The following is a 17785-nucleotide window of genomic DNA, read 5'->3' as shown; positions in this document are numbered from 1 at the left end:
CCTTAGTAAACCAGTCTCCTATTGCTGGACATTCTGATTGTTTTCACTCTGTATGACGAGTAGTAGTGGAATGAATAGTGTTTTGCATCCATCGTCTTTGCCAGTGTATATTTGGGATCACTAGAAATGCAGTTGTTGGATTAAAGGGAAATGCATGTGTAATTTTGTTAGATGTTGCAAAGTTTTCCTCTGTAGGAAGTTTTGCATTTTGACCACCAGCAGTGTCTGTTTTCCCATAGCCTTACTAATAGAGGATATGGTAATCTGAAAGATGAAATATGATATCTCTGAAATTTTAATTGCAGGGGAGTGGGTACTTTGAACTTAACATACATGGAAGCTAGAGAGAGCTATTTGTGTCCTTATATTTTAAATACCGTTAATTGTTTTTGAGCATCTTTTGGATATTAGTGGTTTTACTACTTAATACTAAGGTAAATAAGAAGATCCACACCTTTAGGAACTGATGTCTCCCTTTTCTTTTTCATGGTCTATTAATATTTTTCTTCCTCGCTTCAGTGAATGAAGAAACAACTCATTGTTCATTTAAATTTGTAGTCCACCTTTGAAACAGTGTTTTTTTCATATTGGTACAAATAAAAATTTTGTAGACTTTGTTGTAGTGATTTAATGTAGAGTTTTATTTGGTACTTTTGACATCCTTGTCTGTTGTTTCCCCAAATGTGAAAACTTTCTTAGCTGAGTGACTACTTTTACTACTACTTTTTTTTTTTTTTTTGAGGAAGATTAGCCCTGAGCTAACTACTGCCAATCTTCCTCTTTTTGCTGAGGAAGACTGGCCCTGAGCTAACATCCATGCCCATCTTCCTCTATTTTATACGTGGTTCGCCTACCACGGCATGCCTTTTTGCCAAGCAGTGCCATGTCCGCACCCGGGATCCAAACCCATGAACCCTGGGCTGCCGAAAAGCAGAACGTGCGAACTTAACCGCTGCGCCACCTGGCCAGCCCGTACTTTTACTTCTTAATGCTAGTAGTATGATTTCTGAATTTAGGTCGAAAGATCGAAGACAGTGTCAAGTTGTGTAGAGTTTGTGAGGACAAGAGATTGCCTAGTTTTAGGAGGCAGTAAATAGGAAGGTGGGTTTTTCTGTCAAACATTTATCCTACCTGACATTTTAGAAGTCAGTCAATTCTTTATGTGCTTGCTAAATGTAGTTACTATGTGTGATATTTTTATTATATTTAAATAAATGTCTTTGACTATGAGAAAGTAATATACAAATTGCTTATCTGTTTGCTTTGATATGTCCAGGTTTGGGCATAATTTTTGACAAAAGGGGTTGAAAATGTGGAATGTTTCTTGGCGTATTTAAAAATGGTGGTGGTACTATACACAAGGTTTAGTTTCAGAGTTGTAAATTAGATACTTTCAAGAGAAAGCCAGTCTTCAGAAAATCCTAGTGATTAATGACAGATGCAGAGACACATGGGATATGGTAGAAATTTAGCTATATGCTCCAGCAAGTTCTCTGTATTAGAGAATCAGGTTTGTTTATTGAGGTGTTCTGGGCAATAAGAAGTGGTTTTTTTTCCTTCTCTCTTTAGGAGTGTTTCTCAGGAGTTATCAGAAACCATCCTCACCATGGTAGCCAATTGTAGTAATGTTATGAACAAGGCCAGACAACCGCCACCTGGAGTTATGCCAAAAGGACGCCCTCCTAGTGCTAGCAGCTTAGATGCCATTTCTCCTGTTCAGGTAAATGAACGCTACAATCAGTACATCTGCATTTGTTCATAGGCTTGGAGTAGAATAAACTTCTACATCATCATTAATAATCTACTCAAAGGAAAATTTGTCTAAATTTATTACATTCTAGATAAAACTGCATGTCTAGTATCCACTACTACGTTAAAGGAGATCTTTAAATAGGCTTGGTAGTTGAGAATAGATTTTAATCATTAAATAGAACATGACTCTGAGAGGAAAGATACAAAATAGCTTATTTAGGTTAAATGGTAAGGGCTTCTTTTTAAACTAAGAATAACTTAGACTTGAGAAATAAGCACTGCCTTTGAACCTGATATGTCTTGTTTGTAGCTTCACGGGCCAAGCAACAGTGCTAGAGCATAAGGACTTGTTATAACTGGGGCTCTTCAGCTCTCAACTGAACTGCTCTTTTAAAAACAAGGTACATTTAAGTTACTCCCTGACACCAACCACCCCCTTCTTTCTGGGAGCAACATACTCCACTTCTATTTTCAGCTGCATTGAATGGCAGATTGGGGTTTAAGAAAAGAAAGAACATTTAGTGATTCCTTAGTGGCCACTTTACAAAAGTCATTTTGCATATCATTTTCTGTAGTTGTGAAGATCTGAAATAATGCCACAACCTAAGAAGCTGGAAAGTGCAGTTAGATATTTTTAAGAATCTCTGGTGAATAGCATACCTTGTTTTTTGTTTTTATTTTTGTTTGTTTTAAGCTAGAGCTGATCTGCAACCCCTCAGAGTCTCAAATTTTGATTAGATTTGTTTTGACTGGAAGATTCGTAATTTCTTAATGCTTTTATTGTGTTGAAAGTTAAACAACTTACTTTAGGAACTTCCTTTTGTTTCAAACGGGCTTATTGGAAATTGTAAGGAGCTAATGTAATAACTATCCCACATTACTACTAAATGTTTACTAGTATACAGCTGTGGGGTAATTCATCTTAAATATTGTTCTTGAAGTTTTGTAGCCCTCATATTATGGCTCTGATACTTTGGCAGGGGCTGACTCTTTAATCCCATTCCATCTATGATATAGTAAGAAAAATGACTAAGCATACTTAACTTGATTTTGGAATTTAAGTACCATGATGATTGTGTGGGGTTTTGCAGTTTACTCATTAAGCATATGAAGAGCTGTTGCTAAAGATTACTTTACCTGTCATATGTCTGCCTTTGCTTGAAGTATGTTTAATACATTTTTATAATGTTTTTCTTTAGATTGACCCTCTTGCTGGAATGGCATCTCTTAGTATAGGTGGTTCAGCTGCCCCTCACACCCAGAGTATGCAGGGTTTTCCTCCAAATTTGGGTTCTGCATTCAGTACCCCTCAGTCACCAGCAAAAGCATTTCCACCCCTTTCAACCCCAAATCAGACAACTGCATTCAGTGGTATTGGAGGACTTTCATCACAGCTTCCAGGTAAGGGGGGTGGGGGCGCAGATTACTTGTAAGTTTCATTGTGCCTTAGTATGTGGAGTCGCTGTGGTAAAGAAAGCTGCTTAAAACTAAATTGTGATAGTTGCTTCAACATCCAAAGTTGAAAAGAGAAAAACATAATATTATTAGTCGAATTGCAGTTCACATATTTGTAGTTGTAAAGTTAGTTATTCAGTAAGGTTTCTGTATTACCAAACGATAGCATAAATAGTAGCAAGTGTGTTAATCATGTATTCCAAAGGACTTAGGCTTAGATCAAAACCTCACAGCTTTATGAGTTACTCAAGCTTGGTATAATAAAGGCAGAGAGATTTCACACATCACATTGAAGCATATGTTCTACCTCAGCACTTCACCTACCTTGAAAGTGATAGTAAATTCCTAAAACGTTTTCAAATATTTTGGCTTTTAACTTGATACTGAAGTAAATGTTACTCCCCCCCCCGCCCCGCTTTGTACCCACTTGTTTCTCCTAAACTATCTGCACCTTTTATTTTCATAGTATGATTTTAGAGTATTGTTGTAATGATTCTGTAACCTAGTTAACACTGCTGCAATATGGTTCTAGCCCTGATTGTTCATTCATTTAAACCACAGTTACTGTACTTAGGCCATCTTAGCAAAGACCTAACTATTGTAAGATTCCGTATGCTGGAATTGAGAGAAATAAAGAAGTCCTGGCTCGTGCTAACTAGAAGATAGTAAGAAATTCTTCAATTTTAATCATTTAGAAAGCAAACCACTCCCTCTTATTTTGACTACCTGAATCTCACATCACGTATGAGAATGTACAGTTTAAAAAATTGTATATTAATATCTTACCAAGAATAAAGTAAACTAATAATTCTAAATGCTGAAGAAATTTTGGCACTGTCCATTTTCACCTACTCTTATTAGATTCTCTATAAAATTAAGTAGACATTGTAATGGAGTTAACAAAGACCCTGACTTTTTAAACAAGAACTTATATGTTTGATGTGAGTCAAGTCAAGAATATGAGTAATGATAAGACTTTTGGCTGCCTTCATTCTTTCTAGTAGGTGGTCTTGGCACAGGCAGCCTGACTGGTATAGGAACTGGGGCTCTTGGACTCCCTGCAGTGAATAACGATCCTTTTGTACAGAGGAAATTGGGCACCTCTGGACTGAACCAGCCTACATTCCAGCAGAGTAAGATGAAACCTTGTAAGTGGTAGTGTTGTCTGTGATTGTGAAGTGTGACTGATGCTCATAAAACTTTTTTGGTTATATGTCCGATTTGTTGTCCCTAGAGTTATATGGACAAAACATTGACTTATCTTAATATATTGTTAGTAGGGCCATTTATTAATGTGCCGCCTTAGATCAGTGCAAGTAAATTCACGAATTTGAATTATGAAAATAAAAATTCAAAGTATCACTCTACTTTTGATCTGGATTGCCAGAACAAAGTGATGGTTAATAAGAGGTAGCATCCTTTAGGGGTGTGTTATCCTAAACGTAAGAAGTATAGTAAAGAGAAAAGACTTTCAGCAGTTTAAATATATGTATATAAATCTTAAACCTATCCTAAAAATTTCTTGTTATTGTATTTTAACAAATCAGGAGCACTCAGGAGAATTTCAGATTTCTGTTTCAGCTTGGCAGTTTATAAAGTACATAACTATATTTTAGTTTATTTTAAGGTTTTAGCTTTGATACGTGTAGCCTTATAATAAATATTGCCATGTAATAGATATAACAGAATAACCAGTTTTTGAAATTCCACCTCCTTAGTAAGTTATCTCAAAGAGAGGTTCTCTTTTGAGATAGGTTATCATTTATAAGGACATTTATAAGAAGGACTTATAAATGTCCTTCTTGTCATTGGGAACTAAACCTTCATTATACTAGACTTGAAAATCTACCAAACTGACTTGAAAATGTTAGTGTGAAAGGCTTGTCTGAATGTTATGTTTCGTAGCATGCTTTGTGTTTATATCAGTGTGTCATGCACATGGATTGATAATTCTTATATGTAGAATGTGATTTTTATTATACAATAGTAAAGACTTGTGAACCTTGATTGAGATTGTATTAAGGGTAAGTGCATTATGAATTTAAACCTAGTGAACTTTCATGGTGTAATAAGTCATGATGAAGAAGATATTAAGGGAGAATTATAGGTGTAAGGAAATTTTGTTAAAATCTTTTATGTGTACCTAAAACACTTGAATATTGAAACTTTACCACTTAGTACTTTCTTCAGTTTCTTTATTTTTTCCCTTAAAATTAAAACTCTGTTATTCTCTCTGGCTCTCTGTGTATTTTATTGGGGAGTGGAGAAGGAGGTTAAATGCCTACTGGTTGCTTTTTTGTTTCTCACAGCGGACTTGTCTCAGGTGTGGCCAGAGGCAAATCAGCACTTTAGTAAAGAGATAGATGATGAAGCAAACAGCTATTTCCAGAGAATATATAATCATCCACCACATCCAACCATGTCTGTTGATGAGGTGAGTGTCTAGGATGACTTAATTCTTTATAGTTTAGGTAAATCTTTAAAAAATTCCCTTTTCAAAGTTTTTAGAAATCTAGCTCAAAGTGTTTTGATATGTCTGTGCATCTTTTGAAACCTTAGCACCTGTCTCAGGCTCAGTTTGTTGTTAAATATTCTGCCTAGCACTTCTACTAAGAATATTTGAGGAACGCTCTTAATAAGAGTTTCCTTTATGCGTGTATTTTTTTTTGTCTTGTTTTTTCCAGGTATTAGAAATGCTACAGAGGTTTAAAGACTCTACCATAAAGAGGGAACGAGAAGTATTTAACTGTATGCTAAGGAACTTGTTTGAAGAATATCGGTTTTTCCCCCAGTACCCTGATAAAGAGTTACATATAACAGCCTGCCTGTTTGGTGGGATAATCGAAAAAGGACTAGTCACTTACATGGCACTAGGTCTGGCCCTGCGATATGTTCTTGAAGCCTTACGCAAGCCTTTTGGATCCAAAATGTATTATTTCGGAATTGCTGCACTAGATAGATTTAAAAATAGGTGAGTGGGTAGGTTTCCTAAGAAGCATCTTTTTTAATATAACAACTGTCATTTATTTATAAATAATAACTATTATTTATCAACTAATTCATACCATGACCCATCATTTACATGCATACTAACTAATCTTAATAACTGTATGAAGTCGAAGAGGAAGAAGCAAAAACAATTTAATTCATTACAGTTATCAAATAAGTGGTAGGAAAAGTGTAAAGTGAAATAGCAGGAGGGTTTTTTGTTTGTTTATTGAGATTTACTTTATATACAGTAAAGTCACCATTTTAGGTGTACAGTTCTTTGAATTTTGACAAATTTATACAGCCGTATAACCACCACAACCATAATCAAGATACTGAATGTTTCCATCACACCCAAGGAGGTCTCTTTTTCCCCCTTTTTAGTTCACCTTCCCCCTTTCTAGCCTCTGGCAGCCACTGATCTGATTTGTCTCTAGTTTTTCCAGAGTGTTATTGAAATGGATTCATACGTAATGTGTATGAGTCTGACTTCTTGCACTTAGCCTGATGCTTTTGAGATTCATATATGTTATTGCATGTTTCAGTAGTTTCTTTTTATTGCTGAGTAGTATTCCATTCTATGGATTAACTACAAATTGTTTTTCTCTCCACCTGTTTATGAACATTTGAGTTGTTTCCAGATAGCAGTTGTAGTAGCTCATTGTAATCTAATCTTAAGTAAAATATGACTTAAAAAAACAAAGATACTATTTTCTGGTGTAAAAGGAGAGAAGTTCATAAACATTTTCCCCCTCTATGCCTGTGTTCTTCTCTGGCATTTTCTTCAGATCAGGTATTTCATAAGCTGAATGGGAGAAATGGCCTAGACTCGCATTTGGAAGAAAATTTTTGTTAATTGTGCTTCCTCTGTTTTTACATGAAATGATGAATCAGTGTTTTTGTTGGCAGATTGAAGGACTACCCCCAGTATTGTCAGCACTTGGCTTCTATCAGTCACTTTATGCAATTTCCACATCATTTACAGGAGGTAAGTGTCTTCAACACCTAAAATCTGTCTAGTAGTTGGAAGGCTTATCTCTTTCAACTTGATTTTGGGTTTAGTGGGAATGGCATTAATATTTCTTAATGATTGGCATGATGTAGGTATATATATTATTTGTTGCTCTTTTTGCAACTTAATAATAGATCATAACAAAATGTCATTCTTGGATTATATTTGCTTAGTTTAATAAAAGGCTTATATCAGTTCTTTCAGCCTAATAATGCTATTGAAGAATCATCTTTTATTAGTAAGAGAATTCCTTCCTGATTCTAAAAAGGAGTTGAAGTGGGAATCTTGGCTAAAAATAAGTAAAGTTGTTCCTCTGATTTAAATGTTAATGTGATTCAAAGCTGTTTGAAAGAAGACTTAGACCAGTGTTTAATACAGCGTTTTTACCACCTGCTTAGATTCCTTTGAGGTATCTATTAAAAAGGAGGCAGTTCCTGAGGGAATGGACCTAGAAAATACATGTTTTAAGCCATCTTTAGCGATTGTTCTTAGAATTTGTAAACCACTGTTTTAAGTTACTGATTTTAGGTTGATTGGTAAATGTTATTCATACCTTTGTCTTGCTTTTGATCAAAGTCAGCTTATAGAGAACAGGAAAGTTAGTTAATTTTTATTTTACTGTCTTTTATACAAAGCAGATAAATGGCTTAATCTTATTTTAAGGGAAAGATTAGATTTTAAGGAATCAGAAAGACCAGAATTTGAGCCTACTTTTAATTCTGTATTATACTTTAGCCCACTACTTTCTACCTCATCCTGCTGAGTTTTCTTGTAGGTGGGCAGGGTTATTCTGAAGGGATAACCTACGAGACCACTGAGTGGCAGGCCAGGAGTGTGTTCATTCACGTGAGGGGGTTGGGGAAATATGCCAAAACTCTAGTACTGAAAACTGTACAGAAAAGCAGAGGCTTACCGCAATCAAATGGGTTTGGAATTCAGAGCTGGGAATAGGGACCTTGGAAAACTGGAGACGAGAGATGGCGTGGAAGTGATCATACAAAACAGTGGTCCCCAGCACCCACTGTAACCAGATAGCCCGAGAAGGGGAGAGAGGTCACTGTTTATGTTTCTATACTTAGTCAATTTAAAGGGCTGCACTTTCTTCAGAGGTTGTCTTTCCTACTTGAAAATATCCTTTTTTGAATAAAGTTACTGCATGTGTAGATAGTAGTTTTTGTTTTCCCAGGTACAGACTGTTGGAAATAGTATCAGGAACTTTTTGTCAGTTCTTGAGTTTGTCTGTGGGGAGGAGGTTTATTGGTGTGTGAAATGAAGAAAATCTTGCCCTAGAACATCCAGTATCATTGTTGACTTGGCTGTATACAGTGTACTTTTGTTTTTGTTTTGTAGTAATATCCTTACTGAGAGAACACTCAAAATGCAGTGTATTTTTTTAGGCCTTAGGTTTCTCATCAGCATCCAATAAGAAAGAGATCAGTTTACTATATAAATTTTAAAGTCTTAAAGTTTATGTGTATTAAGGGATTTAAAGAAATTTATATGCAGGTGTTTGTGGCAGCTCTTTTGGAAGTGGTTTTACTAGACTAGTTCTCTCATGAATACTATTAAAACATAGTAATATTTTACCTCCCAAGGAGTCTGTAGTATCCACTTATGTGTTTATATATATGGTAATGGGACAGGATGGGGCAAGAAGTAAGGGACATGTATGAACCAAGAGTACTCTGAAATAATTTCTACCCTCTCAGAAGTGAGGGGAGTGTAATTAAAATTTTCAATTTCTGTTAAGAACTGTTCTAATGTGTTTCCCTCTCCCTACCCCTATAGTATATCGAGTATGGACAGCAGTCTAGAGATCCTCCTGTGAAAATGCAGGGCTCTATCACAACCCCTGGAAGTATTGCACTGGCTCAGGCACAGGCTCAGGCCCAGGTTCCAGCAAAAGCTCCCCTTGCGGGTCAGGTTAGCACTATGGTAACCACCTCGACAACCACCACTGTTGCTAAAACGGTTACAGTCACCAGGCCAACCGGAGTCAGCTTTAAGAAAGATGTGCCAGTAAGTAGGTCCTTTTTCTTTTTCCAGGATTTGTTATGCTGTAATATATCCAGTAGTGAACATGTATTTTAATTTTATTATAAATAACACATACCTACTAAAAAAAGGGTATAAAGACCAGCATTTCTTTCTTTGTATCTCCCCTCCCCCAAATTCCCATAGACAGCCATTGTTAATAGTTCAGTACATGTGCTTGCCAACACTTCCAATGTACAATCATACATGTCATGTGTATTTTATGCTAAAGGGATCTGTATACGTTTTTTTTCCTGGGATTTGTCAAATAAGCTTTCAATTTGTTTATTTTATGTGCTTTATTCCTTTAGCCTTCTATTAATACTACAAATATAGATACATTGCTTGTGGCCACAGATCAAACTGAGAGAATTGTAGAGCCCCCAGAAAATATCCAGGAGAAAATTGCTTTTATCTTCAACAATCTCTCCCAGTCAAATATGACACAAAAGGTGAGCATGATGTAATAGTTTACATATTGCTACAAATGCTCTCTGTTCTTTTCCCTTATGGGTTCGGAGATATATATTTAATGTTCTGTACCCTTTTTAATACTTACTTTAAAGGTAATAGAGTCAAAACAAAGGGAATGTGGATATACAACTAGCGGTTGTGGTTTTTGTAGATGTTAAATAGCACTAGTTTTAAATGTACTGTTTTGCAGTGAGTTACAGGCTGTTTGCAATAAACTTCATGATGTCATGATGATGGAAGCTTTCATTTGTACTTCTAGTCACAACTCATCTTGTCCCAGAGACCATTCTGAGCATTTGTTGGGTGCCTGATTACTCACATGGGTAGACCTTGTGAAAAGCAGAGGAATGATGTTTGCCTTTACAAGATTATATGCTAAGACAATACTTGGATATGCCTATTTTAGCCACTAAGATTATAAACAGAGTGGGTTTTAAGATATAATGCAAGTACTGTCTTTCAAAATCCCATCATAATTAATTGAGGAAAAAAATTAAGCGTTTAATTAGACTACTGGTGGTGAGCATGATAAAGTCTATTCAGAAATTGATGATGGTGTACACCCAGAATTACACAATGTTGTAAACCATTATGATCTCAGTAAAATTACAGGAAAAACAATTGAGCCTTTGGCATCTTTTTTTGGAAAAGAAATTTCAAACTTCACGGATTCCTAGAGGTGGAAATTTAGGAAAACATACTTCTGGTGTTAGGTCTGTTATTGGAATGTTGTACATTATGAATCCTCTTTTGGTCAGATGGAGAGTTGTATGAGATGGGAGTGTGAGGGACTGTATGTTTTATAATTTTAAAGCTGAAAGTGACCATAGATGTTTCAGTTCTAATCACCCACAGTTTGAGAGATGATTGACTGCACTAATGTGTAAGTGAATATATTGTGTACCTCATAGCATCTGTCTGATGTCTGGAAGAGATTAGCGAGTGCTTTAGCATCTGTTTTTACAAGGAGCCACATGCTGTAGTATTGTTCAAAGAAACAAAACTCAAAACTGTGTTTTACCATCTTTTAATAGTATACTTCCTGTGTCATATTGGTTGGCTAGGTTGAAGAACTAAAAGAAACTGTGAAGGAAGAATTTATGCCTTGGGTTTCACAATACTTGGTTATGAAGAGAGTTAGTATTGAGCCAAACTTTCACAGCCTGTATTCAAACTTCCTTGACACGTTGAAGAATCCTGAATTTAATAAGATGGTTCTGAATGAGACTTACAGAAACATCAAAGTAAGAGTTAGTTCTTATATTTCTTTTCACTGCTGTTTTGAGTTTGGAAATACCTGATTGTACAGGCAGAATTTTGGGGCGGGGCGGGGTGCTGCTCTTTTTCCCTATATGTTGTCTGTATTAGGTTGCTATGAAAGTTGCTCTAGGGTTTGTTTCAAATATAGACCTAAATTTTGTGAAGAATTTAGTCTTACAGACATACTCTGTGTACTGTTTACATTGAAAGTAAGTATTGCTTTGAATTTGTTTTTACCATTCTGTACATGATTTTAAATCTTTACCCTCTTAAATTTGCTTTTTTCCCCTTCCACTTGTTAATTTGCAATATGCTCTTAGCTTTAATCTCACTTTTTTTTAAATAGTCTTATAGAAATCCATTATATGGATGTATATTGCTAACAGCTTTCACTATTACAAAAACAGTGCTGTAATGAATGTTTTTGTCTATGTCTTCTTAAGTGCCAGATACCTCTAGACCTAATTGGGGAATAGCTGTTTAGGATTCTTAGCAGTTTATTTTAAGGTCACACTCTTCCTAATGAGCTAATGCTTGTTCCAAGAAATTCAAGTATTTTATTTCTTGGGAAAAATAACTTTTTGAGAAAACAGTGTGAACCAGCATACAGCTATGATTGTTCTTTGTTGGATACTGGGGACATTGGCTTAGGAACGAGCACTATGTTTAAGCCTGTGGATGGGAATTTTCCCCATTCTTGGTTACGCTGTAGTGCAAAAGAATTCCTGGCTCTTTCTGTTGCACAGCTGACTTTGTGCCAGTCTGCTGGTGCTGTATGGAGTTAAGGAACATAACTATATTCAGCCTTTATTATCTGATACCAAAGATGATTGGGATATAATAGAAGTTTCCATGTACTCTGGAGCAAAATTCAATATCCTTTGTTTCAAAGAAAAATGTAAATTATAAATTTAAGTTTATAGCCATAAAGTAAGTGGTACCATATAGTAGATAGATGTGTGTGTGCACACCCAAAACACTCTCCTATGATGGTCCTCTCCCCCTTAGGAAACTAAGAACTAGAGAAGTAATGAAATGGATTAGATTTTCTAGAAATTTGAAAAGAAGTGTATAAGCAATATTATTCTGTATTTCAGAAAGTTGTCTTAACTGTCTCCAGAGATGTATAGTGAGCTAGATAATGATAAAGATTTCAATAGATCTTGAGATCTTGATTACATTCCTCCAAATGCTGGCTGTCTTGAAGGACTTAGAAGCATAGTTATAGTCTTCATTTGAGTTGAACTTAGCAATTCAAAATAGATTTGGCAGTTGGGCCTCTGCTTTAAACCTAGCTAAAATTTCCAGAGTCTGAAAATACTTTCTGTGGGACCATACATGACGCTTTTAACCTTGTGTACTTTGTATTTTGTCTCAAGTGTTTTTTAGATTTCTTTTTTTTTCCTCCTTCTCTCCAAAGCACCCCAGTACATAGTTGTATATTTTAGTTGTGGGTCCTTCTAGTTGTGGCATGTGGGACACTGCCTTAGCATGGCTTGATGAGTGGTGCTAGGTCCGTGCCCAGGATCCAAACCGGCGAAACCCTGGGCCACCAAAGCGGAGCCCGCGAACATAACCACTTGGCCACAGGGCCGGCCCCTCTGATGTATTTTTTAAATGTAAAGACATTTAAAGGTAAAAATGTCACTGAACATTGGAAAATATTGCTATGATATATGGAGTAGATCTACTTTGGGGACATGTTCTCAGAATCAATGGCTTGTTTTTAAAGTAAGATAATGGAATTCTCAAACAATTAGTTGAGAATTTTTTTCATAAGCTCGTTTTCATACCTTTCTTAATCCTGCACTATTTCAGGTTCTCCTGACCTCCGATAAAGCTGCAGCCAATTTCTCGGATCGTTCTTTGCTGAAGAACTTGGGACATTGGCTAGGAATGATTACACTAGCTAAAAATAAACCCATCTTACACACTGTGAGTTCCAGCTAAAGGTTCATGTAAAACTTGAGAATGTTCATACAGCATATTATCTCTAAAAGTCTTAACTTTTATTTGGGGCTATTTTAATGATTATTGGGTGTTTGCAAGAGTTGGCTCATGTTTTAAATCTTGAATTGCATATTCATGGCCCTACATTGTTTAGCAGGATAAACAGAAGCCGGTAAGGTAGGACTGACCCCTTCCTTTTCATAAGGCAGTGGTCAGATATACTGATTCCTGTTTTGGAGATGAATTTGGCAAGATGCCTATCTTTGGGTACTTTGTGAGGCGTTTTGAAGTATATTCCCAGCTTTTAAAAATATTTTTCTTATTCTAGGACTTGGATGTAAAATCTTTGCTGCTAGAGGCTTATGTTAAAGGACAGCAAGAATTGCTCTATGTGGTGCCCTTTGTTGCCAAAGTCTTAGAGTCTAGCATTCGTAGTGTGGTAAGTAGATTTTAATTTTATTGATGGCTAATTTGTAAGATATACCCTTCGTTCTTACGAACATAGAGCTAGTTTAGTTAGGTTTCCTCAGGGAAACTCAAGATTTCCACTTTGAGAGGCTAAGTAGAATTATAGGACCAATTCTAATGGGTGGCTTTGGGTTTTGGTGTTCTTCTGAAGTAAGATATGGTTGGGAAGTTTAGGGGTTTTGCTGTGGGCACATAGGTATAAGTGCTTAACTGTTTTAAAGAATACAAAATAAGAATGATTTGGGGGCCAGCTTAACATAATAGCTTTTCTTTAGGTTTTTAGGCCACCCAACCCCTGGACAATGGCAATTATGAATGTATTAGCCGAGCTTCATCAGGAACATGACTTAAAGGTAAATTTGTTGCTTCTTTATTTTTTGGAATATTCTCTGCCTAGACATTATCAAAGTTTGCAGGGAAGGTAGAGTATTTTGGGGGAGCACTATATACCAGTTGGTTGAAAGTACAGTATATTATGAATAAAGCTAAATTTTTGCTTTAAAAATTCTAATCAAATATTGGAATCATGCAGTTAAACTTGAAGTTTGAGATTGAGGTCCTCTGCAAGAACCTTGCATTAGACATCAATGAGCTAAAACCTGGAAACCTCCTAAAGGATAAAGATCGCCTAAAGAACTTAGATGAGCAACTCTCTGCTCCAAAAAAAGATGTCAAGCAGCCAGAAGAACTCCCTGCCATCACAACCACAAGTAAGTGTGGTAATTAGCCCTCTGCTTTCCAGAATGTTCCCTTAAATGGTACCTCTCCTTGCATGTAGCAAGTTATAATTGTTCCAAATAAAATGGTGCTAGAACTTTATATCCCTTTTGGTGAGCCTTCCTAATTATTAAGGAAAAGTTAGTAGTGCCTAGATATTGTCTTATGTAGTAGAATCTATCCAGGTAATTCGTATGGTATTCTTAACTAAATATCATTAATCAGTTGTTCCTCATATCCCAGTTAAGCCCGGTTATCTTTTACTTTGAGCTATCAAAAACTTGTGTAACATGATGGCCTTGTGTTAGTCCTCAAATCTGGAGATGGCCAGACTAGCTAGACCTGCGAGGGGAGTACATTAGTTTACCTGGACCGAGAGGATTGGAAATGTGGGAAGCTGTAGGGGTGTTGAACAATTGAGAGGTTTGGTTTGAATAAACCAGATTTTCTTAGCTCTCAATAGCTAAGAATCCCTAAGTGAAACCAAGGAACAGCCTAGGTTGAAATTGGCATCTATGATGTAGAATAATCCACCAAGACTTTGGTCTGCTAATGTGGTATGACTCCTCAATTGATTTTTGTGCTCTGGGGTACTGCCACTGACATAGTTTTACATGTGTTGTTCACATCTCTGTTAAACTGACAGAATTGCTCTTGTGATAATTCATAGTAGGAAAGATGTGATCTGTGCCAGACTGCTATGCTGCCTCCCCTCCCCTATCCAATTAGTTTAATTAGATAAAGATCACTTGATACCCTGCTAATTTTACAGTAAAGTGAAAGAACGTGCTCTTTTTATTAGCTCTTATTTTGTCTCTTTACATTTAGCAACTTCTACAACACCAGCTACCAGTACCACATGTACAGCCACGGTTCCACCACAGCCACAGTATAGCTACCACGACATCAATGTCTATTCTCTTGCAGGCCTGGCACCACACATTACTCTAAACCCAACAGTAAGTAAACATCACCCCATCCCCCTATTCTTACTTTGTGACAAATAAACTGGCTACCTACTTTTCCCTTTTCTCCTTCCTCCTGGATTCCTGGGTTGTAGGCTTTTGTTGCAGAGATTAGAGATTGGGAACTGCTGTATAGTACAGCTGGGACTTTTTTTCTAGTTTAAAAATAATCGTCGTAAATAGACATCATTTATATTGGTTTCTCATGTGCAAATGCATGATATTAAAATTAAGTCAGCTGGCAATATAATCACAATCTCCAAGAATACCTTACACAGGTTAGAAGATCCTTAGTGTATATCATAGCCTTTTGCTCTTTATGTTCCTTATCGTGTCACCTGAGCCTTGCATCAAGCCATTTCTCTTGGCAGATAGCTGGAACTGAGCTGAATCGTGTGTGTGCGGATGCCTGAAACTGGGGATAATATCAAACTCTATATAAACTGTGTTTTTTCCTGTACATACATACATATGATAATGTTTAATTTATAAATTAGGCACATTAAGAGATTAACAACTAATAATAAAATAGAACAATTATAAGATACTGTAATAAAAGTTATGTGAATGTGGTTTCTGAAAATATCTTACTGTACTGCACTCACCCTTCTTGTGTGATGTGAGACGATAAAATGCCTACACGATGAGATGAAGTCACGTGAATGACGTAGGTGTTGTGATGTAGCGTTAGGTTATTGTTGACCTTCTGACAATATGTCCAAAGGAGAATCATTTACTTTTGAACAGCAGTTGATGGAGGGTAACCGAAACTGTGGAAAAGGAAGTCACAAATAAGGGAGGGACTACTCTAACTACTCTATATAAAATCCAGGGCCAAGGTCTTGAAGTGAGACTTAGTACTTTCAGTTACATTTCTGTAACCTGGTTCTGGGAAGCAGTTTGATCTACGGTCATATAAAAATAACTTCCCATCAATCTTTTTTGCTCTGTTTATTTAAAGGTAATATTTTAGTCTCTATATTCCGGGTGATAATTGATTGTTTATCTTCAGTATTTTGTTCTGCTTATTAACACTTTAGTTCAGAATCAGATACTTGGAGTTTGCATTGTCTTTGCTTTTTAGAAACTGAAAATGTTCACAAATATTGGAGTAAGTAACATTAATACAGTGAATTTTTGTGTTTAAAGGACTTGAAAGGATTTTGAAGAGATCATTTTAACAGGGTCTTTTTTTTTTCCCCTGTAGATATGGTACTTAGTTTTGGGGGCGGGGCGTGGAGCCTAGATCTAGAAATTGTGATTTCCCGTTATAATACTCCCAGTAATCTTGAATACTTTTATAGGTTCATCGTGAATGTTGAAAAAAATTTCTTAGAAATTCAGTAAGTTAAAGAGACCAAGTAAGTGTTAGGGCATTGTTTATACCAGAGATAAAAGACTGGAAACAGTCTTTCAAGTGAAGCAAAAGGCTTCAGTATACAGTAATATAAAATGCTCGCTATTCTGAGGCATTTTTTGTGGCAATAATAGTTGTTGTAGAAAGCATTTTTTTGTAAACTTGAATCTTCTTGTATTTCCCCAACTACTAAAGAAGTTACTTTAACAGTGCTTGAGCTACAAATTTAAGCAGGTAGCATCTTTAATTAAGCAGGTAATGCATCTTGTAATGAACAATTTGCCCATTAAACTTAGACTTTTTTAAAAATCAGAGACACATCTTTTATCATGTATCACAAGGTATACTAAATACTACTCTCTCTTTGTAGTTTAACTTCTGTTTCCTGAGCATTTCATTGATTAATTTAAAGTAGAAATTGGTGGTAAATTGTTAACCTTGAAGTAATTCCAAAATCATGTGTGTGATTACTGATAGAAATAGAGTTGTCTTATTTAAACAAGCTGTTGACCTCACTTGTTTTTCCCCACCTAGATTCCCTTGTTTCAGGCCCATCCACAGCTGAAGCAGTGTGTGCGCCAAGCAATTGAACGGGCTGTCCAGGAGTTGGTCCATCCTGTGGTGGATCGATCAATTAAGATTGCCATGACTACTTGTGAGCAAATAGTCAGGAAGGATTTTGCTCTGGATTCTGAGGAATCTCGAATGCGAATAGCAGCTCATCACATGATGCGTAACTTGACAGCTGGAATGGCTATGATTACTTGCAGGGAACCTTTGCTCATGAGCATATCCACCAACCTGAAAAACAGTTTTGCCTCAGCCCTTCGTGTAAGTTGATTATTTCCTTGGTGTAGTATGAAACTCCTTACTGCTTGCCTGAAAGAGTTTGTTTTTCTTTGCATTTCCATTTATTCATTTAATAGTCACCATATTTGTTTGATGTCTTCTTTCTGCTTAGATTCTAAGTTTTGTGACATGAAACCTCATGTCTGTTTTTGTTCACTCTTGTATCCTCAACACAGGATTTGGCAGATAGTAGATAACCAAATATTTATTGGTTTAAAGAAATGAAGGAACTTTTTAAAACATGTGTAAGTTACCAATCTTGATTCTGTTTACCATGAAGAATTGAGATTAAAGCACATGGAGTAGGACAGTGCAAAATGATTTATAGGGACTTCGTATGTACACACATACAAGCACACAATCTTCAAGTAACTCAGTTATTAATTTTGGGTCTCAGATATGGTTAATAATGCCTTTGTTTATTGCTTGGCTGTTTTCCTACTGTTCACCATCTTCACAACAACCTGGTAAGATGTTTTGAGTGAATGGTATTTTCATTGTATA

General features: G+C 36.1%; 1 protein-coding gene and 2 non-coding genes across 10 annotated transcripts in view; all 3 read left to right on the top strand.

Annotated features, from left to right (window-relative positions):
- The window catches only part of CNOT1 (CCR4-NOT transcription complex subunit 1), a 113740-nt gene that overhangs the window by 76093 nt on the left and 19862 nt on the right, over positions 1–17785 (top strand). For 3 of the 8 annotated variants that reach the window (XM_014827264.3, XM_014827261.3, XM_070500655.1), the window contains 15 exons: positions 1570–1720; positions 2952–3153; positions 4209–4340; positions 5517–5641; positions 5892–6178; positions 7105–7183; positions 8996–9226; positions 9553–9693; positions 10780–10959; positions 12794–12910; positions 13254–13364; positions 13669–13746; positions 13926–14103; positions 14939–15069; positions 16967–17263. In XM_014827264.3, coding sequence (XP_014682750.1) covers positions 1570–1720; positions 2952–3153; positions 4209–4340; positions 5517–5641; positions 5892–6178; positions 7105–7183; positions 8996–9226; positions 9553–9693; positions 10780–10959; positions 12794–12910; positions 13254–13364; positions 13669–13746; positions 13926–14103; positions 14939–15069; positions 16967–17263 — 2440 coding nt within the window. Of the gene's footprint in view, positions 1–1569; positions 1721–2951; positions 3154–4208; positions 4356–5516; positions 5642–5891; positions 6179–7104; positions 7184–8995; positions 9227–9552; positions 9694–10779; positions 10960–12793; positions 12911–13253; positions 13365–13668; positions 13747–13925; positions 14104–14938; positions 15070–16966; positions 17264–17785 lie in introns of all 8 variants that reach the window. The other 5 variants (XM_014827262.3, XM_014827259.3, XM_044761576.2 and 2 more) reach the window with 2 other exon arrangements.
- On the top strand, positions 2026–2161 carry LOC123281912 (small nucleolar RNA SNORA50). Its single transcript, XR_006521708.1, has one exon. It is a non-coding gene; the product is annotated as a small nucleolar RNA SNORA50 (small nucleolar RNA).
- LOC123281911 (small nucleolar RNA SNORA46) lies at positions 11632–11769 on the top strand. The gene has a single exon (XR_006521707.1). It is a non-coding gene; the product is annotated as a small nucleolar RNA SNORA46 (small nucleolar RNA).

The sequence above is a fragment of the Equus asinus genome, chromosome 28 (assembly GCF_041296235.1).
Source record: "Equus asinus isolate D_3611 breed Donkey chromosome 28, EquAss-T2T_v2, whole genome shotgun sequence".
Classification (NCBI taxonomy): domain Eukaryota; kingdom Metazoa; phylum Chordata; class Mammalia; order Perissodactyla; family Equidae; genus Equus; species Equus asinus.
This window is presented reverse-complemented; position numbering and strand designations above follow the sequence as displayed.